General features: G+C 38.8%; 1 protein-coding gene across 3 annotated transcripts in view; it reads right to left on the bottom strand.

The window, feature by feature from the left end:
* The window catches only part of MAGI2 (membrane associated guanylate kinase, WW and PDZ domain containing 2), a 1,132,900-nt gene that overhangs the window by 236,352 nt on the left and 872,569 nt on the right, over window positions 1-23,979 (bottom strand). For all 3 annotated transcript variants that reach the window (XM_081102532.1, XM_081102533.1, XM_081102534.1), the window contains exons 8-9: window positions 17,903-18,024; window positions 15,601-15,783 (exon numbers count right to left, since the gene is read on the bottom strand). In XM_081102532.1, the coding sequence (XP_080958658.1) occupies window positions 15,601-15,783; window positions 17,903-18,024 (305 nt within the window). The remainder of the gene's footprint in view (window positions 1-15,600; window positions 15,784-17,902; window positions 18,025-23,979) is intronic.

Genomic DNA, 23,979 nt, shown 5'->3' with positions numbered 1-23,979 from the left:
AAGATATTTAAGAATATAAAACCACCATAAAACTAGCTTACCACTGAAGCATGTTTTGCAGTTTTCAAAATATTTGAATAGTCTCTGTCTTATTTATCTTGTACAGTACTACTAGTATGACCCTAAAGGATTACTGAGCAAGAATATCAAATACATTCTTGGGTCTTAGACGTAAACAGAGTATGATGCAAATTCTCAGTATTAAACTGTAAACCTTTTCCTGTAATTACTTTTTCTCTGAGGACTTTATTCCTCATTTCAGCATCTGAACTATGTGAGCAGAGACCTTTTCCTTAAAAAAAGACATAAAATATGTGTGAATCGGCATAAAAATGTCAAAGATGTTCTTACCTCCTATGCTGTTTTACGAAAACGTCATCCCTCTTGGGATCACTTCTGAAGGAACACTACATTCCTTCATCTGTCCATACTTGAAACCAAAAAGTACTTATCTCCCATACAGTGGGCTCCCTTTTCGTTTTGTTGACGGTTTCTTTTGCTGTGAAGAAGCTTTTTATTCTGATGTAGTCCCATTTGTTTATTTTCTCCTTAGTTTCCTTTGCCTTAGGAGATGTATCGGTAAACATATGACTATGAGAGATGTCTGAGATTTTGCTGCCTATGTTTTCTTATAGGACTTTTTGGTTTCAAGACTTACATTTTAGTCTTTTATCCATTTTTGAGTTTATTCTTGTGTAGGTTGTAAGTTGGTGGTCTAGTTTCATTATTTTTTTTGCATGTACCTGTCCAATTTTCCCAACACCATTTATTGAAAAGACTACCTTGACTCCATTGTATGCTCTTGCCTTCTTTGTCAAATATTAATTGAGTGTAATGTCTTGGGTCGATTTCTGTTCCATTGATCTATATGTCTGTTTTTGTACCAGTACCAGGCTGTTTTGATTACAGTGGCTTTGTAGTATAACTTAATATCTGGTATTGTGATCCCTCCAACTTTGTTTTTCTTTCTTGAGATTGCTGTGGCTATTTGGGGTCTTTTTTGGTTCCATATAAATTTTTTGAGTGTTCTAGATCTGTGAAATATGCTGGGGGATTACATTGGATCTATAGATTGCTTTGGGTAGTATAGACATTTTAATGATGTTAATTCTACCAATCCATGAACCTTTGAGACAGCATGGAGGGACCTGGAGAGTATTATGCTAAGCAAAATAAGCCAGTCAGAGAAAGACAAGTATCACATGATCTCACTCATATGCAGAATCTAATGAACAAAATAGACCCAGGACACAGAAGCATGGAACAGACTGAGGCATCTCAGAGGGAAAGCAGGGCCTGGGTGTGGGGTGGGAGGGTGGGGTGGTGAGTGGGAGAGACCAACTGGGGAACTTATATGCATATATGCATAGCCCATGGACACAGACAATAGCGTGGTGAAGGCCTGGGAGGGGTGGGTGAGGGATGGAGGTGGTCAATGGGAGAAGAAAAAGGGCACATCTGTAATACTTTCAACAATAAAGATAAATTTTAAAATAAATAAAAAGTACTTATCACGGAGAGGTAGTGTGGAATTAGGAACATGAGAGACCTGCCCTTGAATCCTACTTTATTACATCTTAGTCTAACTAGTTGGTCTATTTCATGTGTTCATAGATTTCTTTTTACAGATAATAGTTTCATTTGAACCTCAATAATTATGTGAAATTTTAGGATTCTAAGTTTTGTGTTTAGATAACTTGGTTATCTAAATGGCATACTTTAAAAATTACCTCATAGGTTTTTTTCCCAGAAAATTTTGGAAATCCCTTTAATTTGGTACTTCATAATAATAAAACTATACTATTTATTGATAAGAATGATTTCTAGAAATATTTGCTCCCTACTCCTCCTGAAATCAATGAATGCTGAGAGCAAAAAAACTGGGGTAGATGGCAAAGAAAAAAAAACACATGCTGTTGTAAAATATTATGCATTCTGTGTATTAACCTTAAAATTTTCTTTTTAACCAGTCATATAGGAGTTTGTAAGATAAGCAGATAGAGGTATATGTTTATGAAAGGGGAACTGATTTTTTTCTTCTATCTAGAACTTTCCCTTGATGCCTTCCTTCATTAATAAAAATGTGGACTTTGTTTTACAAAATAAATTCAACATACTGCACACACACACGCACACACACACAGTGCTCATTAGAAGTTTGTGGCCGGGGTGGAGAGGCAGGTAGGAAAGAAGCATCATGATATCACACCTTGAGAGATGGTGACTTTCCGAGTCAAAAGGGTCATTTCTCACAAGAGCAGAAGCACCTGAGAAGTGATTATTCAGACCCTGATTAAACCTCCAGTTCCGGGGAGCTGACTGTTCTACTGGAAGGTAGCAGCACAGTGGTCACACATGGGTTTGAATCTCAGCCTTACTAGGTGCTGGTGGTGTGAGTGTGGGCTGGTTTCTTAACTTTTCTGAACTTAAGTTTCCTTATTTGTAAAATAATAATTATATCTACCTCACAAGTTACTATAGAGATTAAGTCAGATGTGATAGATTAAGAATTTGACACAATGACACCGAACTCTCAATGAATGTGTAGTATTATTAGTTAGACAACTCATCTCATTATAGGGTAGTTCTTCCATTAAGCTATTTTTTAAATAAAGAATCAAAATCTGTCTCTGTGTAATTTTCACCCATTTTTGGTTGTTCTCCTACTTGGAAAGACCAAGAAGAACTTGATGGGAAATAAGGTTGCTCCTTCTTCCTTTGGGCAGCGACTCAATGTCTGAAGCACTTTGTATTCCCCATGCTGTATGTAGGCTTTGGCATATAATTCGTTCCCTTTCCCACACCACTGAGTTGTTAACAGTGTAGACTTTACCAGCAATATAACATGAATTCTATTGCTACCACTTCCTCTGGAAAAGGAATAAAAATGTGAATCATAAATAAAACACTCAACAAAGAAAACATTAATTATGGAATTGAGAACTTGTCTTAAACGGGAGACAGTTTATACTAGTAGGTGTGAATCTTACTAACATAAACTTTATACAGTATAAGCCTTGTTCCCATATTAACCTAACAGCCTCATTTCTTATGACTTGAGTTGTTAAAACATTCTAACTAGGTTAAAACACTCCAAACTCGCTTCTTCTGTATTAAAGGCAGCATAGTCCATCTAGTTACTTAAGCATGAAATCCAAACAAGCATCTCATCCAGGGGGTAGGGAATAAAACAGGAAGTAGTTTTCTCTCTCCCCCCCCTCCACAGTTACTATTTTCATCTCCTTTTCCCACTCTTTAATGATAGCATGGGAGAATTCTTAGCTCTTAAGTCATTTTTTTGCTACAGTATGTCCACCTTGTAAAGCCTCAACTTCAAATTTGATTTAAATATCTTTTCTTCCTACCCTCTGCAGGACTTATACTGGGGCCTTGGCTGCTTTGAGGTGGGTAAGGCATGGTCTGCTATGACTCACTGACTCTTTCCCCCTTTGCTCTTCAAGATCTGGTTCTTCCAGTGTGTGATGCAGAGGGGAAGGCTTTTGTATTTAACTGGCTTTTGCATTTGACTGCTTTTCATGTTGGTGGTGGCTGCTTGTGTCGTGAATGATAAGCGGCCACTGCCGTGGCAGGTGTCAGTGGCTGCTCTCTCCATCCTGGGGTCGGTACTTAAGCTTGGCGTCTTTCATCTCTGTTGGCTCCTGCCCCAATGGAGCGCTGCTCAGCCTCTTGATGCTGGGTTATCCTTGCCCAGCACGCAGCTCTCTGGAGTGGTATTTTGAAGATATTTGGCTCAAGTCAAGCTTTCTTCCCCAGGATCCCGTCAACCATGAACTCAGGTAGCCTTGCCGTGCCCAGTACTGGGCTGTAGTGGTTTCATTGCTATGTCTTCTCTCTCTCTCTCGCCATCTCTTTGCAATTCACTTCTTTCCTATTCTGATTGGCAAAGGAAGCAAGTCCACTGCCTACGCAGATATCCAATTAAGAAACCAAACCACCATCTCCCCTGCTTTTAAGCAACTCCAATTTCAAGGACTGATTCCCTTAGAGCCTTTTCACTCACTTAGACTGAGAAGCCACCTTCCCTTTCTCATGGGGACGATTGGTTCACCTCTCAACACAAGCACTGGATCCCACATAAGAAAAAGGTTTTCTTTTCACTTCCCCAGCTTCTGTTAATATAGACGAGACTGAGAAGAGAGGAGCTGATAATTCCACAGTAGCCCTGAGGGGGGTTATGGGCGCTAGAGCCATGCTATGAAAAGTACCACTCAACATTCCATTATGAAATTTGTTGAATAGATGAATGAGCAAATGGGCATATCTATTTTCAATGATTACTAATAGGTGGGACTACTGATGCTGTGCAATGAGGTGCTAGGTGGACTGTGAAACAGAACAAGATCAGTCTGCCATAGAAGTTCAATAGAAAGACCAGGACTTCTGTCCCATGATTCAGTTCAGCCTGCCATCTTTGTATGACCTCCGCTTGCCTTAGCAGGGTGTGTGTTCATAACATTAATTAATAATGCCACTGCACACATCAATGAGAGAACTGGAGAATTACTACGGGAAAAGCAGTTTTGTATTTTTTAGAATTTGCAACTCTGAATGGGGAGGAAATGTCATTTCTGCCAGAGGCGCAGTATCCTGCTCTGGTCTGATGTAAACTCATTGTCAGGCAATCCCAGAAACTGCCTGCGCTAGCCTCTGGGCAAAATGTTTCCTTTTCATAGAAAAATGTCACCCTTTCTCTAGGAAATGGCAGGTGGTTATTTTTTTTCCAAAGGAAAAATGACCTTTGCATTTTGTTTAAAAAAGTTCTCAAGGACTCGGCCTTGCTAAAAACACTGAAAACAATTCCACATCTTTTAGTTTGCACTTGAGGTTCTACTGTGTACACTCTGATATTAAACCTGTCACCACGGATATGGCCTGGAGGTGAATGTCATGACTAGAACATCCTAGCACCTTGTTTTCCAGAAATGTCCACTGCACATAGGACTGATTCTTGTAACTCCAGCCCTTGCTGCGTCTAACGGTTCCAGGGGTGGGCAAACTTTTTGACTCGAGGGCCACAATGGGTTCTTAAACTGGACCGGAGGGCCAGAACAAAAGCATGGATGGAGTGTTTGTGTGAACTAATATCAATTCAAAGTAAACATCATTACATAAAAGGGTACGGTCTTTTTTTTCAATAGTTTTATTCATTTCAAACAGGCCGGATCCGGCCCGCGGGCCGTAGTTTGCCCACGGCTGGCTAACCCCAACACACACATGTGCGCGCGCGCACACACTTTCACCTCATTATGCTAACACTTCAAAGCTTTGATGTTCCAATCCAAGACCACAATCTCATACAAGTCCATCAGAAACTGCTCTGAAAAACAAACAAACACCGGTTCTGTTACATAGTCTACCACCATGCTTAAAGTATGTGAAGTGTTTCATCTTAAATTTAGAATTGTGGCAATCTAAGTTGGGGTTTCCATGCAAAAACTTTCACTCTCTCATAAGAAAATGGGAGGACATAAGTCCAGTATTCTCTTATTCTAGTCGGGTGAGAAAATAGGAAAAGAAAACAACAAAGAAGCAAGAGGAGTGAAAATTTTAGGACCCAACATTTTAAAACAGAGAAGGATACGAAGGTGCTGATATGGAGAAAGACAGGTCTAGGTTATTAATCTTGATTTCACAAAACAAAGTTCTCACTTCTTTTGTCAATATCTCATACATGTGGAATGTTTTCCTTTCTGACACTAGTCTCACAATTAAGAAATGCACAGTTCACCTTACAGTGCTGGATTTTCTTGAGCAAAGTAGTAAATTAGATGATGACACAGATTTACCATGTGTGCCCTTGTCAGTTCATGCAAATCCTCAGCTGGAGCATGTGAGAGGCACATTAATTACAACAGATACAGGAATAACGTTTCTGCATCTGCAGCAGTTTTGATATTTGCAGACCCCAGCGCACTCCATCTCTAACTTCACTGGCAGCATGCAAAAACCAGCAGAATTACACTTACAGACAAAGGTCTGCATGGTAATTTGTCTCCTATTGACTTCAGAGAAGTCTTCTCATTTAGAATGCTAAGGGGCTTATAATTATGAACTAAGACCTAAGACTTAGCTGATGAAACAAAGGCAAGTTTCTTGCCTCTTTTTTCTGACTTACACTGCATATATGATGATATGTATATGCATGTATATATGTAGTTAAACTAGTCATTGAGCACTTATAAGGCCACGTGATAATCTGTAGAACTATGCACCGACACTCTATATAGATATTTAATTCAGGTAGTATTACAATTTATCTTAATAGAAACATTTACCTTGACTCAGACATTTTCCAACTATCTTATCCTCCTTAGATTTCCTTTTTGTTTGTTGTGATTTGGTATTAAAAGCTTTTATGTTTGAAATTATAATATAAAAAATGAGAAACCACCATTAAACACACGAAGATTAGGTTACTGACTTCTCTAAAATGTGTCTAGAAAACAGGAATTAGGATTCTATGGCATGACTAAGTAGCACCCAGCCCAATTTTTAGACATCAAATTCCCTATTTTAGCTACCAGTCTACTAACAGAATAAGAGTTGTCAACATAGCACTATAATTCTGAAAAATTTCTGATTATCTCCTTTAAATAAAAAAATTATTTAAAGAAGCAGGAGTTGTTTCATCATCAAGTATTCAATGCAGAATCATTTCATTCCAGGTTCCAATGGGCAAACATCCTAATCTGTTCATACATTTTTTTTCATGTATCTATCATTCTCAGAATACTAAAGCTTCCTTTATCGAAAGATAGTCTTTTAAATACTAATTATGGCTACCACTTTTGAGTGATTCCATGTGTCATGTCCTATTCTAAGTACTTTATATGTAATAAATCATCTGATTAGACGTTTGGTTAAACTAGACAAAGTAAAGCTTACCTAAATCTCCAAAGAGAACATAAATAATCATAGAGGGATTTAAGATTATTACAACAAATCTTATGCCTCCGTAGTCATCCATGTAAGCAAATCAGTGCTGCATGGAAAGATTCATTCAACCGTTCAATCAACTAGTTGAATATTTGCCATATATCTGGTAATGATCAAGTGTCCCTAATCTCAGAGAGCTTGTAGTCAGGTGTGGGGTGGGGGTGGCATGAAAAAAAATAGCAAGAGTGTATAATTTAGCTGGGGGAGGGAACAGATAAAAATAAACACCTTCTATAAAAAGCAGATTATTTCCAGGTAAACCAAAGGCTCAATTCCATTAGTTAATGAAAAGAGAGTAGTAGGAACTGAATGAATCTGACTTAATTTACAAGAATACATATGACAACCCAGACACCAGAATCTGGTAAATATTTGTAACTAGTTAGAATCCTTTGTTCATTTATAAGCAAAAGAGTTGGTGACCCTTGCCCCAGACCTAGTTAAACTGATAAGAACTTTTAAAATGTGTTTAGATAATACCTTTATTTAAAATAAATCTAACTTAATCTGATCACCTTCCACTAATATACTGATTGACCAACCCCCTCCTCCACAGAGTAGCTATAAAAAGATAACTTTAACCCCATCATTTCCTATCCATTTCCATTAAACTTAAATAATAAGCTTTCAGATTTTAAAAATGCCAACTTCAAACTTAGTAAGGGTCCCCTAATGACATCCCTAGTGTAATCATGTCTAGCACCATTCTGAGTTCTGCTCTTACCCTGAATGAAGGTCCCACCCACTTTCTCCTTTAGTTCCTAGGAGGGCCAGTGAACCTGTACTGTAAATTGATATAAAGCTTTCGTGCAGAAAAGGTTAAAAATAATAGTGATAAAAGTACACTTAAGCACATTGACTTTCATGACATTAATAGGTACAATGGTTGTGAACATTGTAACTTAATCACTGTGTCACATATCCAAAGAGATACCAATAGTAAAACTAGAAAAAAAATTAAAGCAACAAACTCTATACCTGTGCTACTGTGGCAATCGACTCCTTAATTTTGGGGCCAAGAAGAGAACTAGGATTGGAGCTGTATAGTAGTTATCCCTTCTCCTGTGAGCATGTAGCTAGACTCCGATTTAAAATGAAGAGGGCATACAGAGCACTGCACAAGGCATTTACTAAAAGAGAAAAGCAAGAAATGCGCAAAAAAGAGGTACTGCAGTAGAATTTATTTGGGTGACAAAGGCCTCTTAAAACACTAGATGAGTTATTGATGAAGCATAACATGATTTTAAGACTTGGTACAACAAATGGTTTAATCCTTTCACGCGATTTGTTTTGCGGCTGAAATTGTGTTTTGTCAACCATGGCACCTGTATCACCTATCATCGGAAGGAAGAGAGTGGGTATAAAGTGTTTAGTGTGGCACGCGCTCTTGCTGTGAGATGTCTGTTATTGATCTGAAAGACACATCACCAGCAGAGGAGACATTAAGTATTTGGACAAAATGAAGTGAGGTTTTGCTATTTAGGTGTGCTTAGAAAAAAGTCAAGAATAAATATATTGACAAGCTAAACAAGCACAGTTTATTTCATCTTTACTGGAGATATTAGTATTGGCCAGCTGGCTAGAAATTCAGATCTATTTTCTGGCTTTTATAGAGCACAAGATGTTTTCTTGTAGCATCCAAAGTTCATAAGTATCTCAAAAAGAAAAAATGATGTTAAAATCAAGGGATTATTTAGAAAATTATCTAACATGGTTCTGAGTCTGAATATTTTGCGAGTTCTTACAAACTGAATTGCTTCAACCACCTCTTTTATTTTTATTAGAAAGATAGAGCTAGAGACCTAGTGACTTTACTGTTCATCACCTCTGGATGTGGTATATAATTCATTATTACTTATTCACAGCATGGTAAGAGAACTGGAAGGCAAAAAAATTATCAACACTTCTGTTTCAAAAAATTGTGAGAAGGTAGAGTGCCCATGAAAGTAAAAGATCATTTTCTCAGGAAAGTTTGAACAAAGTCAAGGAATTCAGAAACAAAAACACGGGGCCTAGTTTCCCTCCCTTTGAATCTGGACTGGCTTGTGACCTGCTATGATCAATAAAAAGGGTGGAAGTGATGTCGTATTGGGTCCAGGCTCGGCCTTAAGATGCTTGACACTTTTCCCTTTGCTTTCTTGGAACCCTAAGCCACCATGTTGAAGCAGCCATCATATATAAAAACTGCTGTTTGAAATTTTAACCCTGCATTTTGGCTTCTGTAATGCTCGCTGGCTTAAAGAATAAGGAAAATAAGACTACTCCCATTTCAGAGAGGCCATTAAACCTTCTCCAGACAAAGTTATCAGTGCTGGTGTCAGGCCAAGCCTTTGGTCAAGGTCTCAAAGCCCCAGCACATAGGGGCTCTTTAAGAACTTGCAAAGGGAACAGGAAAAACCCCATATTTGGGAGACAAAGAAGTTAATATGGTATAAATACAGGAAACTTCCTGTGTGATTTTGCCCAGAATTTGAGAGACATTTTCCCCTGGGCCCATGTGTAATAATAATAAATGTAACTCCATCTCTCTAAGCGTTGCTTGGTTCTTCTCCAGTTTTTCTGTAACAGTGGAAAGCAGTTCAGCCACCCTGTTGTTGATACCATGTGGAGAGAGAGAGGCCCTGTCATCTCTCAGGAGTCTCATCCATCCCAGCTGAGGCATCAATGTGAGTGAAGCCACCTTGCACACCTCAGCCCCCAGAGATGATTAGATGATGCAGCTGCATGAGAGCCCCAAGTGAGCCTAGTGGTGAGAACCACCCAGCTGATCCCCAGCAAGAATGTAGAGCCAGGAGCAAACATTTGATTGTTCTTTTAAATCACTGAGCTTTGATGTAGTTTGCTATGCAATATTAGAAAACTAAATAGATGTTTCAAGTAATAGAAAAATTCCATGTCTCTGATTAGTTCATTTGCTTCTGGCAATTGAAAGAACCATCTAGTGTACCACCTAAATGTGAACACTTGGCTATGGAGGTGGGGAGAGATGGAGAACTGGATAACTCACTAAGACATTTTCATAAGGCAGCCAGTCAGTAAGAGAGCAGTCATGGGGAGAGACAGTGTGTGCTTATGTGCTCAAAATTCAAAGGAAGCCTGATCTGAATATAAGTTGGTTATGAGGTGGTGGGAAATAAGATACAAGAAACATATTTAATTATTTCTTACGCTTTCTTACATGTATATGTAGCTCTTCCTCAGGAGATGTTTAGTTAACAACCATGGAATTTTATTAAACTGTTAAGGAGATAATACTGGTTGGAAAGAATAAAAAAACGTTGGAGTGGGGGGAGGTAGGAAACCATTGGGTGGCCACTAAGTAGAGAACCAACACTGAAGAGCCAGCCTGAAGAGGGGCAATAACAGTCACATTGATAGCTCAGCAGTCATCTGCCCACATGGCATTTACGGCCTCAGGTTAATATTTGCTGTTTCTTAGAGAGCAACAGGGCAACCATGACTTCAGATAATGCAGTTATGGAATAGGATATCCCAAAACAGTGTTAAAATCTCCGAAGAATGAGAATTCCTCATAGCTCCATGTGCTAGACCGATATAAAAGGTGGACATAAAGATTAATTAGTTTGTTCTGTTTGGTAGATGTCTTCAGTCTCCACCCCAATGGTCAGTCCCCAGAAATATTCATAAGCACTTCTTCAAAGCAATGCTGAGCAAAGGGTTGACTGACAGAGGGTCAGATAGGACGGAGAATGTTTGCTAGGCTGGACGGTAGATGTATAATAGGCCTGGATAGGAGTAAGAGGACAAAAAATGCCCAGAATAAAAAAAAAGAGATCCTCTAGTCTAGAGGACCCAAAATGATGGTGCTTTGAGGGGAAAAAAAAGTATTACCTTTTAAAAAAATACAGCAAAAAGAAAAGAAAAGAAAAAGTGAAACTTCAGAATTGTGTTAAGAGGAAAAGTGTATTAATGGTACACCACTGGGCTCAGTGAACAAACTTACAAAGCGGTGGTAATGCAAAGACTATATAAATATTAAAATTAGTTGCAAAACTCTATTGGGAGAATGTTTGTAGGGCAGATGGGGGATAAGAGAGATAAAGCCTCATTTATTTCTAAAAGGAAATACTATAAACATGTCAAGTCTGAAACTGTTAAATCAAGACAACAGTATAAACACATTAATTAGAGGTGTGAAAATAGTTACCAAAAACAACAACACCCATGTAAAAAAATACACACTGATCAGTGCCTCTGGGATATGAGCCTGAAAGGTACAAAGGGGTAGGGCAGGAAATATTGTATGGATTGTAAATATTTTGATGTCTTTGTGCACATATTGATTTGGCAATTTTTAAGAGTAATGCACATGCCCCAAAACCAGTTCTAGAAATTTGGAATCAGTAGATGTAGGGACACAGGAATATGCATTTTAAAAAAACTCCCCCAGAGATTCTGACAAATTCATTCGTACGCCTCTGCTTCTAGAAACACAAATAAAGAGGTAGCAACCAGTGAAAGAGCAGTAACATCGATCTGCCAAATGGAGAAATGCCAGGAGCTGTTGGGAGGTCAGGATGTTGGTCTCTCAGACAGCTTCCTGCCACTTTACTAATAAAACGGATCCACATTAGGAGGAGGCACATAAAAATGAATAGGTTGCAAGTGGCCTCATCATTCTACAGGAGAACTTTACCGATAGGTCAGCTTTTCTCCCTCTTATATTTGTTGAAAATCAAAAGCCTTGATTCAAAAATTAGCCTGGGGAAAAGCATGAAACCTTATGTAACGAGGGAAGCTTTATAACTGAAGCATGTTGGAGCAACTCTTTCAGTCCTGATTTTTAAAATAGTTGCAAGAATGCTATCAGGATCTCTGGTGCCTACAAATGCTTGCAGAATGCTTACTAGTAATAATCAGAAGTAGGACGGTTTCTGGGCACTATGGTAACTTTTAGGAAAGCTGCTTCTGGAACATGATATGATGACTGGGGATTGGCTCAGTTAGTTGTCCAAGAGCAGGGAGGAGCACAGTATCGTCATTTTCTCTGTTCTCTATCCCTTCCCAGGATTCAGTGCTGACTGAGAAAGAAAGAATTCCCACCCCACCCTTGTTTCTATTCTGCAGGATCCTAGGTCAACTTTTTGGTAGAGTGGACTTTTCTTAATGTCCACACAAACTATTGACATCTCTTTGCCTAAATTAGAGATCATCTACAGCTAGAACAGTTGATTAAAATATTTTCATGCTATCTCAATGTCAAATGAGACTCCTCACCTTTTTATAACTTTATTAACTAAATGTATCAGGGTGACATTGGTTAATACCAATGATTTATTGTTTATATCTGTAGTGACTATTAATTTTGATAATTTTTGAGGTTCATTTACAGATGAAATTATTACAAAAGGGACATTTTTATCCCTAACATGCATTTGTCTTTTTAATTTCATCCAGAACCTGGAAAGCTGGCTCCTTTTTGCTTCAACGGTAAGCTATTGGCCCGATTATTCTGACTAGGCTATACAGTGGGATTCAGTCAATTAAAATTTCACTGAATTTCTAAGAGCTTCCATCCTCCATCTATCCATCCAGTACTAGTGAGCACCTGCTATCTGCCTGGCACTGTCAGGATAACAAGTAAAGAAAAAAATCATAGGGTATATCTCTATGCTTAATTGGTTGAAAGTTTATGAGAAAGGTTTTATACATAGGTATGTGTACATTTATGATATATATGTTTTAAAATTTGATTCTATACTGTTCTTTGATGTTTGTCTGAATAGTTCATGCTTACAAGTTATAGTTATTGTTTTACTAGATACTTCCCATGGACATTCATTGAAGGTAAAATATTAGTGTATATCTTTTTCTAGGCATCCTCCCAACTGGGCCTTTGCATATGCTGTTTCCTCTTCAAATAGCTCTCCTCACTTGTCCCCCCAACAACGGTCCATTCATCATCCGAAAGTCTGTCAGGCATCGTTTCTGTGAGTCCTTCCCTAAGCATTTCCCAGTTGAATCGGTCACCCTTTCCTTTATGCTGTTTCTGGACTTTGCACATATTTCTATTATTGCATTGATATAAATATTCATTAACATGCCACTCATTATTCAGCTCCCTGAGGATAGAAACATTTGTCTCTTCATTTTTGCATCCTGAATAATTAATGGAATGACTGGAACAGATGCCTAGTCACTAAATATTAGCTCAACTAAACTGAGGAGCCATTCCCTCTATTATAATGTGTAGAATGCCACAGAAATGTGTTCACATTTTATTTTAAATTATCTCAAAATTTAAAATAAACATTTTTGAATAAGTAATAAGCAGCAGATTTCAATCTTTATTAAACTCTTTTCTAATGAGAGAAATTCTCATCCTTACAAAAGACCAATAAAATTATATAGCCAATAGCATGGTTTTTTTAGATCTATCCTATTCTTAGGTTACAATTACTTGTTTATATATATAAGGCCCCTCTTAGATATAAACTCCTGGAGAACTGGGACCTGGTCATATCCATTTTTGTAGTTCTGATGTACTACAATGACTGTGAGAAGAGCTTAGCAGGTTGAATTAATAAATAGAGGAAAAAATATGAGACAGTAAATAGAATTAAATCTCAGGCTCTTCTTTCTCTGTTAGAGCCTGTTTTGTGATTATCTTAAAAAAAAAACCCTTCATAAACTCTACATAAAACTTTGGCTTTGTTGTTGAATAAGGCTAGCTTAGACAGCGTGGGTGTAGCAAACTAGGAAAACAGGTAGGAATGGGAAAAGCTTAGCTGTGCAAATATATTAATTTTATTTTGTCTTTTAAATTTACAGTGAAAGAGGTCTTTTCTAGTTTTAAAACATGGAGTGGAGGGTTGGGTCAGAGGGGAAAAAATCACTGTATTCTTTTTTTTTTTTTTTTAAATATATTTTATTAAGTTTTTACAGAGAGGAAAGGAGAGAGACAGAGAGTTAGAAACATCGATGAGAGAGAAACATCGACCAGCTGCCTCCTGCACACTCCCCACTGGGGATGTGCCCGCAACCCAGGTACATGCCCTTGACCGGAATCGAACCTGGGACCCTTCAGTCCACAGGCCGACGCTCTATCCACTGAGCCAAACCGGCCTCGGCCTGTATTCTTTATCATGAAAAGGAATAGGTTTGTTAAACATTTCACTGAAGTTCAAAAGCTTTGGAGATCTTTCCCCCTCAGCTAAGATGACACTGTTACCATAGTTTCCTCTTATTCTAATCGTGGGCATGAGGATGATTTTTAGTTGAGTCATTTGATGTTTCTCTGTGATTTTTGGCAACATAAAGGTGCGGCTATCTAGTGAAACAGCGCCAGATGAATCAGTAGAGCTGGACACTCTCTAGCTCACTTTTGCAGAAAATTATGTACACAATTTTTCACAACAGTAGTGCTTGAAAGCACTAGTTAGTTTTGAAACTTCACTCGACTTTTCAGGAGATAAAGCCTCTATTAAATGTATTATAACTCACTATTGAGTGGGAGTGACAAATGTACTCATTAGGTGGCCCTGAAAAGAAACAATTTCTATAGAAACCACTTAGGAATTGGCAATGAAGCACTGATCATTTTTGAAAATAAAAATTCCAGATGAATATCTCAATTTTATGTTGTTTCTTTATATACAAAGCACTTTAAAATCTATGGAATCACAATTTATAAATCTATAGACCATACAAAAGACATAACTTTTCCTCAAAAGTAATTCTCTGCTTTGTGTATCTACGAGAACCCATTGACTTTCACAAGTTTATATAATAAATAAAATCAATCTTGTGAAAAATGTGAAATGGTGATATAGTTCTTCGGAGTATAGTTACTACACTTTATAATACTCTAAGGCATTTCAAAAACAACACTACACAATTCTCAAATCAGGATTTTAAATAACAAGATCAAATTTGATTTCTTCTTTTTTTCCTGCATAAGTATTTATAAACTTTGGGACTAATCCAAGGTCATGGGCCAGGTAGAAGAATTTAAAATTAGACTGCAAAATCAGACTTAGTTCATTACTTTTTTCTTGACCTCTGTGCACCTTTCATATTTTATAATTTTTAGCCTTAGCAATTTGCCTCTGCATTTCCATGCTAAATTAATTTTGAATATAATTTGATAGACATCCAAGTAACTGCATATGAAAATTAATTCATAAGGACTAGAGAAAAAAATCTATATATTAAAGCATATGGGGACATAGAAAGAAGAATACCACTTAAAATTTTTTTTCTATGAGGTAAGCATGAATATTTAAATATATCACCTGGGCAATTCAGCATGAGAATACTACAAGATTAATCCATATTAAACATATCAATGGCTGAATATAAGCTAGAAAAGTATGAAATGTTAATCACATCCCTAAGAAGAAACTCTAGAATTAAATTAGAAAAGTGTCAATCTCAAGAGTCCACTGAACCCAGCAAAGAGAAGGGGCAGTCTGAAAAATGTGGCCAACATGACATTTCAAGCTGTTTCCAAAATACTTCAGTGCGATCCTCTTAAAATTAGGAAAAAACAATTTGTGGTTTTCCCCAAGTTAAGTGACCTTTGACCCTCAAATTAAGAACACAGAAAGAAGCTCCTCCTATTTTGCCGCAGAAAAAAAGATGTTGCAGAACAATGTTCTCCAACAGCACTTAGGAACTCACCCGTCTCCATCTTCCCGTCCTGTGCCGCGGGCCCGTCCGGAATCACGCTTTTCACCTGCAGAAACTCGTCGGGCTCGTCCCCGCCGATGATGGTAAAGCCGAATCCCATGCTGCTCTTTTTCAGGGTGGTGCTGAGGAACGTCCCCTTCAACTGGGATGCATCCCGGGTGAAGAGCGGCTTTTCTACGTTGGGCAATGTAAGTTAAAAGAGAAAACGCGCGTCAAGGCAAGCTCTCACACGGGGGAAGCGAGCCGCCGAGCAGCCATCCCGGGGTGAATGTGCGGCCCCCACAGTCAACGCAAGCAGCGGGGAGGTGCCGGAGGGGCAAAGCTCGCAGCACTGCCTGCAAACACAGCGCAGTCCAAGCATCCAGGGAAAGGTGGAAAAGCTGTTTGATCTGGAGAGAGATTTCTTGTTGTGAAGTCAATGTTTTCATTCACTCAAGTAGCCCTTTTTGTGTTTAAAAAGGGCCGAATCAACATGCCATCAGCGGATAAAGAGGAGCCCAGAGGTTTCTGGGTACGTCCCTCTTGCTCTCAAAGTGTCCAGGTAGGAGACTGTAAGTGGCTGGTCCTGCACAAAACCTTGAAACCGAAATGGATTGTTTTGGTTTAAAAAGAATAGAAGCTGTGGAATGTTGCCACCGAGTCACAACATCTAAATTGTTTAGAAAAAGTACCTGGATGTGGGACTGAGTTAACTTATGCTAATGAGATGCCATAAAGATAAGCAGATAAATCAGTTTCTACTGGCCGGATAGTGTTTTAGGATTCTCTAAAATGTGAGCAAAAGGCAAGCCGATATTTCTAGATAAAATTATGAATGTAAAGGTAACACATTTTGTAACAATATGTTGACACATTCAAATCATATACCTAAATAATCAGAACAGAACTTGAATCCACTCTTATAGGTTTGACCATTAATTTGTTATATAATATGTTTTTGCAGCTATGATCTGTAATAAATATTTTCCTAACAATATATTAAATGCTTTAAAAATAATAGTCACACTGGGAAGCCGAATTAATATATTTTCAATGCTATCACAATCAAGTATGATATGTACTATATATATATATATGTATATATATATATATACATATATATATATATATAGTTGTTATAGTTTGGTTGACATTATTTGATAATTGGATCAGCAAAACTATACATGGTAACTCAGTTATGTATTTTCTATGATACCTTTGCTATTGTTACATTTTTGGTGATATGTAATGGACACACTACAAAATAATGAGTTATATTTGAATTTTACTTGGTCTATTACATATCACAGATATCTTTGTGAAAAATAGAGAAAGCTTCTTTAAAAATAAAAACACACATATGTAATCTTGTCACTGAGGTTTCCTTTATGAAAGCAACGTTTAAGCTGGAGACCTTTACATTCACGGCAAGTGTGCTGCAGTGTATGGTGTGAAGATCATCAGCAGGCAATCTAGGCCCCCGCGTACAAAAGCCTCCTTGCTTTTGTGATGAGAAAGAGAGCCCACGAAGACGTGAAAGGTTTGTGCAGCATCTCATCCCACTGCGTGGCTCTATGGTGTAGTCAGGTGCACAAAGCAGCCCCAGACATACCGATCGGCCAGGGCCAGGGCCTCCAGGCGTGGTTGTGCGGATAATAGGACACGTCACTCACGCTGCGCCACCTCCCTGGGGCAGGGCGGGGGCGGCCGGCTTTGGGCCTAGGTATTGTCGATGAGGAGTTGTCTACTGCCACAAAGGAGAACGAGCCTCATTCTGGTGCTTGGTGTTTTGAGGACAAACTTAAGATTCTCTAAGTATCTCTGCAGTTTAAAGTACCATTGTCAGCCCTAACCGGTTTGGCTCAGTGGATAGACTGTCGGCCTTTGGACTGAAAGGTCCCGGGTTCGATTCTGGTCAAGGGCATGTGCCTTGGTTGCGGGCACATCCCCAGTAGGAGATGTGCGGGAGGCAGCTGATTGATGTTTCTAACTCTCTATCCTTCTCTCTTCCTCTCTATAAAAAATATATTAAAAAAATAAAAAATAAAGTACCATTGTCAGACCCATTAATCGTCACTTGGCAACCTGCTGTAAATTCCTATAACGTACTCCCCCCGGGTTTTAATGGAATCTGTGGTTGCTAAATACGTTAAGTTTAGAAACAGCAAACACCCAGCTAAAGCTAATAGAGGGGTTTGGGAAAAGCAAATCGATTATTTGAAACGGTCCAAGAAAAGGCATGTGTGTGGGAAGAGCAGGCAGTTGGATGGACAGTTTTTTCCCTTTGAAACATTGCATGGTGACAGGTACCAACCTCGGAAACCTGAGGCCTGGAGGGGCTTGGTTCCAAGTTCCGTGTGGGGCATGTTATGCTGCTGTAGCTTCCGTTTTGCTTCCAGGACAGGGTTTTCAAACTGTGTTCTTCTATTTATGTGGCTGAAAAAGAAAAGTTCGAATTAGGATAAGGGTGGGGCCAAGTCCTTTAAGAGAACATTTGTACAGCTCGGCAGAGAGCAGGTGAGTAAGAAACACCGAATGTGATTATAGGCAAGTGCCCAGCAGGTATGAAGTCAGCCTCTGCTGGGCCTGCCTATGCACAGCATGCGTCTCCGTGACAGGAGCCACGTCTCAATGGCTCCGTCCTATCTTATTACATTACACTTATGGATGATTCAGCCAGAAGAACCAGAATGTGCACTTGCTTTCTGGCCTACGCTGTTAGTCTGAGGTAAATTTGGTGCATTTAAATAAATGGTCAACAAATGAAATTTACACCAAATGGTTAAGAGAAGAGTATCATCTAAGCTTTGCAAAGCCCCGCAGGGGTGGGCAAACTTTTTGACTCGAGGGCCACAATGGGTTCTTAAACTGGACCGGAGGGCCGGAACAAAAGCATGGATGGAGTGTTTGTGTGAACTAATATAAATTCAAAGTAAACATCATTACATAAAAGGGTATGGTCTTTTTTTTTTTTAGTTTTATTCATTTCAAGCGGGCCGGATCCGGTCCGCAGGCCGTAGTTTGCCCACGGCTGCCCTAGAGTAAGGTAATTCACTGATTAATTTACTCCTATAGCAACCAAAGAGGGCTGGGATCTAGGGGGAAAGACGCCCAGGGCTGTTATGCAAGTTGTAGAATACCTGTAGGATGGTTGATGCTGAGATCAATCAAAAGTCGAGTACATTTCCTTTCTGCATAGTGAGATGATACATTCATAGATATTAGAGACAGGAGGCTGGAAGCACCTGTGGGTCAGCTAGACTTAGGGATTATAGAAAAGCATGCCTTCTAGCATCCCTACAGCATAATGAATTCTGTGAAATTTAGAGTTCCCTTCCACAGAAAGGAGAGAAACCAGTGACCCTGCCCAGCAGCAGTGCCATGTGGCTCTTTCTCTAGGATATGAACACACCACAAGAAATCTGGCATATACACTGATTTTGATTCTTTTTATATACAGAAATAGAATTATGGATTATGGAAGAAGAGACAGGTTAGAAGAGGAACGAACAATTACTGAGCACTCAACGCTGTACCAGCTACTATATATAAATTTCCTTAGTTCAGCTTAATGGCAACTGTCTTGTATTCTTATTATCCCATTTTAAGGTGATGAGACTGATACATTGGAGGCCAGATGACTTGCTCTAAATCATATGTCCAGTAAGTGAAAAAGATGGGGATTTGACCATGTCTATCTCTAAGAAGTACCTTCCATCACAAACCTTCTCTTTTCAGTATGATTTCACAATAGCAAGTGCAGGCATATTTAATGTGCACATATACACACACATGCGTGCACACACAGTCCTCTCATTTTATATTTTCTAGAACTACCCATCAGAAAGCAGAGGAGGTAAAAGAATCAAAATCTCAACAAACAATTTTATATTAATACATGTCAAATAATTCCTGGTGAGAGAGAAAATCGATTGTCAGGAACATGATGAGACCATTGCAATATCTAATTCCTTCCTCATGGGGGACAGGGTGGGGTAGCTGCCACTATATAGGACCTGCAGTCAATTAGTCCTGGATTCAAAATTCAGCCCTAGTGCTTGATTAACAGTGTGACCTTGGGCAAGTTATTAAACTTGAATCTTAGTGTCTTTATCTATAAAATGAGCATAATATTCCCTTCCTCCTGGGGTACTTGTGAGGATCCAATGAAATAACAAATTTCGACACAAGGTTTCAAGCAGAGACATACTTAACAATTAATAGCAGCTGTTATCACCCTAAGCCCATAGGAAAGGCTTTGGGGTGGGGACTTTAACAGCACTGGGATCTTTCTCTAATATCGCCTCTGGTATAGGCTATGGTGCTGTTTCGGATGGGGGATCTTATACCGTAACAATGTTCTTTGGTACTGGAACTTACTGGTGTGCGGTTCAATGTAAATCTGTCTTTAGTAAAATTATTTTCCATTGGAAGTAAATACTACTGCAATGTTCTTGTACACCAAGAAGTCACCAAGATCTGTGGTGTGTATTGAACTATGAACTTTCAAAGCTTCTTTGCCCCATAAACTCAGACAGTGCCAGAGTTTGAAGATTCTCTTCATTGTCTCCACTTCCCTTTACTAAAATCATGGGGTCTTTCTATTATCTAAGGAAATACTATTCCTGAGGTGGCCCTTACTTATCTCTGTAGCTTCACCTTTGGCTGCATCACATACTTGGAGCTACTCTCATCAGCAACACCCTACCAAGCCTCTTATCTTGTCAGGTGAGATTCAGGGTATCAATGGTGCAATGCCTGAAGCAAGACAGCCTGGGTTTGCGGTGGCATCTTGGGCAAAATACTAAGTTTCAATGTCCTCATCCATAAAATGGGAACATTAATATCTACTTCTTGGGGTTGTTGTGAAGATAAGAAAAATAATGTTTGTAAAGCACAGATACATACGGAGGACCCCACAATTGTAAGGTAATTATTTTTTACTCTTTAAGGTATAACTTATTCTTCAAAAGTAACTTATTCTTTATTATTATTGTTATTAATAACTAGAGGTCTGGTGCACAGATTCGTGCACTGGTGGTGTCCCTCAGCCTGGCCTGTGCCCTCTCTCAATCCGGGACCCCTTGGGGGATGTCGGACTGCCAGTTTCAGCTGGATTCCTGCAGGCCAGGCCGAGGGACCCAACTGGTGCAAGAATCTGTGCACTGGGCCTTTGTATGCGTATAAGATCTTTGATTAATCTCTTCCAGCCATCGCCCCCTCCCCCCTTCCCTCTGAGATTCATCAGTCTGTCCCATGTTTCCATGCCTGGGCATTGAGCGTCTGCCCCCTGGTGGTCAGTGCATGTCATAGCTTCTGGTCAAGTGGTCGCTTAAGCGTATATATATATATATATATATATATATATATATATATATATTGCTGCTGATGCCATTGCAATTATTATCTTGATGCTTTCTCCTTCTGTCCCATAGCTCCCTTCCTAATCTCTGCCAGCAACATTCCTAGCCTGCATTATGCTTAGTTTATTTATTTTCTTACACCCTGCCTCATCATTAAGAGGATTTGAATTACTTTTAAAGAACAACAATGAAGAGTAAATAAAATCAGGGTGAAATCAGTTGAATCTGAGTGGAAGATCAATAGACAAAATTGATAATACAGTGTCCTACTTGTTTACTGGAGTTACATTGCAAATTAGCTTTGAGCTTTCTAGCTGCTAATTCAATGGGAGAGAGAAACCATTTATATTCTTCAGACTATTTAAGATAAACCAAGACAGTTGTTCCGAAGGTTATAGTATTTCTGTTACTGAGTCTTGAGATCTTTATTTCCAGGTCTTCGATAAAGAGGTTTCTGTGATGTAGTATACAACATCCTAAGTGATCATTCACAATAATGAACTTAAAGGGCTAGCATAACCTTACCATATTGTGTTAAAAGGGTTGATTTTCATCTTTAGACTGTGCACACCTGTGTTCGTGGCCCATCTTTGTGTACTGAGCATTGGAGAGAGGGAAAGACAGTAATTTTTTATTAAATAATGAAATGATGAGTGTGTGTTTTAAGACTTTCGTTTACAAGTATATGGAACTGATTTCCAGAAGCCAAAAACAACTTTGAGGTGTATCAAAGTATCAGCTTTCCTCATTTCCTACCTGTTCTATTTCTCTTTTGCTAGGTGTTGTTCAACATACGCTGCATAACTTCATCCTTAGAAAACACATTATAAGAACACTCCAGGGTTCATTTACATATACAATTGGGATCCTCCAACTTTCCACCTGCACATAATTATTTCCTTAAAAAAGTCAATATGTAGCCACCTGCTTTATGGACACAATGCCAAAAATATTCCATTCACCATGAAAGTGAGTTTGTAGACTTAACAGAGAATGAAAATATCAATGAACTAGTCTGACATACCTTGTACCCCACAAATAGTAGAAGCTGGGTGTGACTTCAGTATCCTGAGCTAATTGCTACAGAACATTTACATCGTCACTAATGAAGTCATTCATTTAAAACTTAAAATGATCAAAGTTTTAAAAGACCTATCACAAAGAAATATGATTGTAGCTGAATAGGTAGCCTTGTCTTCCTTGTGCTTCCAAAATGAATAGTTTCTGGTCCCTTTAGCAAGGATTTGGGGGTCTTACAATGTTTAGAAAGAGTGTGAATGGCAAATGGAATCTCCTCCTCATTGTTTAGGCTCTGTAAGATAATTACTAGCTTATTCATATAGCTTCCATAAAGAACAGGCACCTGTGAAACTACTGAGAGTTCTTAACTCTAGTTATATCTAGTGTATTGTCACATTTTTCTAGTAGAAATCTTTAAATGTTAAGGGCTAAGGGGGTAAGAGACATATTCTGAAGTGGTATATCCTAACAGCACCATTTTCCCTTTACAAAAAGAAAAGACTACTGATACTTCCATGTTAAAATGGCCAAGGGGTCAGGATATTCAAAAATGAGGTTCCATTCTTGAACATCCTATATGTGGCAGTGCTTTGCAGTTCAGGACAAACCCGAGGAGTTCACAAAACAAAAACAAAAACAGAGAGGACTCAGGCCCGCCCTAAATCAGCTGAGCCATAATCTCTGAATGGGGTACAGCACTGGCATTTTTTAATAAAAGCTTCCCAGGTACCGTAATTCTAATGTGCATTAGAGTTGTCAATCCCCTGAATTAGAAGCTGAAGAAGCCCTGGCCTAAGTCTTATATACCTGTGGCTTAGTTGTCTGAGCACTGTCCTGTGCACTGAAAAGCCACTGGTTTGATTCCTGGTCTGGGTACCTGCAACACACGCTGTGGGCTCGATTCTTGGTAGGGGGCACACAGGAGGCAGCCAATCAATCTTTCTCTCACCCTCTCTCTGTAAAATATCAATAAAAAACAAAATGAAATAGAAGCCGAGAAAGTAAGTAAAGGTACTTGACTAAGGCCTGATAAGATTTAGCCTGATAAGATTTGTGTGGAAGTCTCATTTTCTGTATGGAGCCTTGGGGAGTACTAGTGCTTCAGAATAGAGGGTTCATGAAATCAGAAGGTTCAGAAATGTGAAATGCCCAGAGCAGAGGAAATATTTGTAGCTGATCGGCTATGCTGCCAAAGGTAGTCCCAGGTCAGCATTCTGTTTGACTGCTACCTCCTTCACTGTAGGAGGGCATGGAAGAAACAGGAGGACAGATGTACATCCTGGGCCAATCAGTACACACGAGACAGGTCTGCATGACCTGTGTTCCCTCCATAGTCCAGACTGTTCACCCCACCTTGCTTCTCCTGGGTTCTTTAGTGCATAATCAAGAATAATACCTTTTATATCCACTGGTCAACTTCTTGACTTCAGTTGATAGTTTAGAAATGGATCTTTGGGTCAATGTGTGAGAGAGAAGAGAGCAGCTTTCAACTGGAGATTGTACCATAAGTAAAATATTTCTAAGGTGGTCAAAGAGGCTCTACTAATTTCTTTAAGGCATGGGGTAACCAGTGTTCAATAAGTATTTGTTGAATAAATGCAAAGATGGCGCAGGTATGCATGGAAGGTGCCAAATCTCACTATTTTCAGTTTAATTCTGTCATAAAATATATGCTATGACAGTCAGAACTTATATGAAGCTAGCATGTGTGATTTAACCAATCTGCATTTGGGTAAATGCCATGCATCATTTACTGGCTATGTACAATGTACCAATTAATATTTTACTTGTGCCTAAGAGGCTGAATAAGAGGTGCTTCATGACTATGAAGAATCATATTTTCTAGGGAACTAGATATTAAAGTGTGCGAGGAGGGGTGAGAATAGTCTGACCTGTATTATATTCTATGTTGAACTGGACTGCTATTTCTTAATAAATTATTTATGAGTGATTCAAATGTGAAGTCACAATAGAGCCTAAGTTATAAAATATGGAACTCCAAAAATAT

Source organism: Myotis nattereri, assembly GCF_964212035.1.
Source record: "Myotis nattereri genome assembly, chromosome: 11".
Taxonomy (NCBI): domain Eukaryota; kingdom Metazoa; phylum Chordata; class Mammalia; order Chiroptera; family Vespertilionidae; genus Myotis; species Myotis nattereri.
Note: the sequence above shows the minus strand (reverse complement) of the source record. Positions and strands in the feature narration are given on the sequence as shown.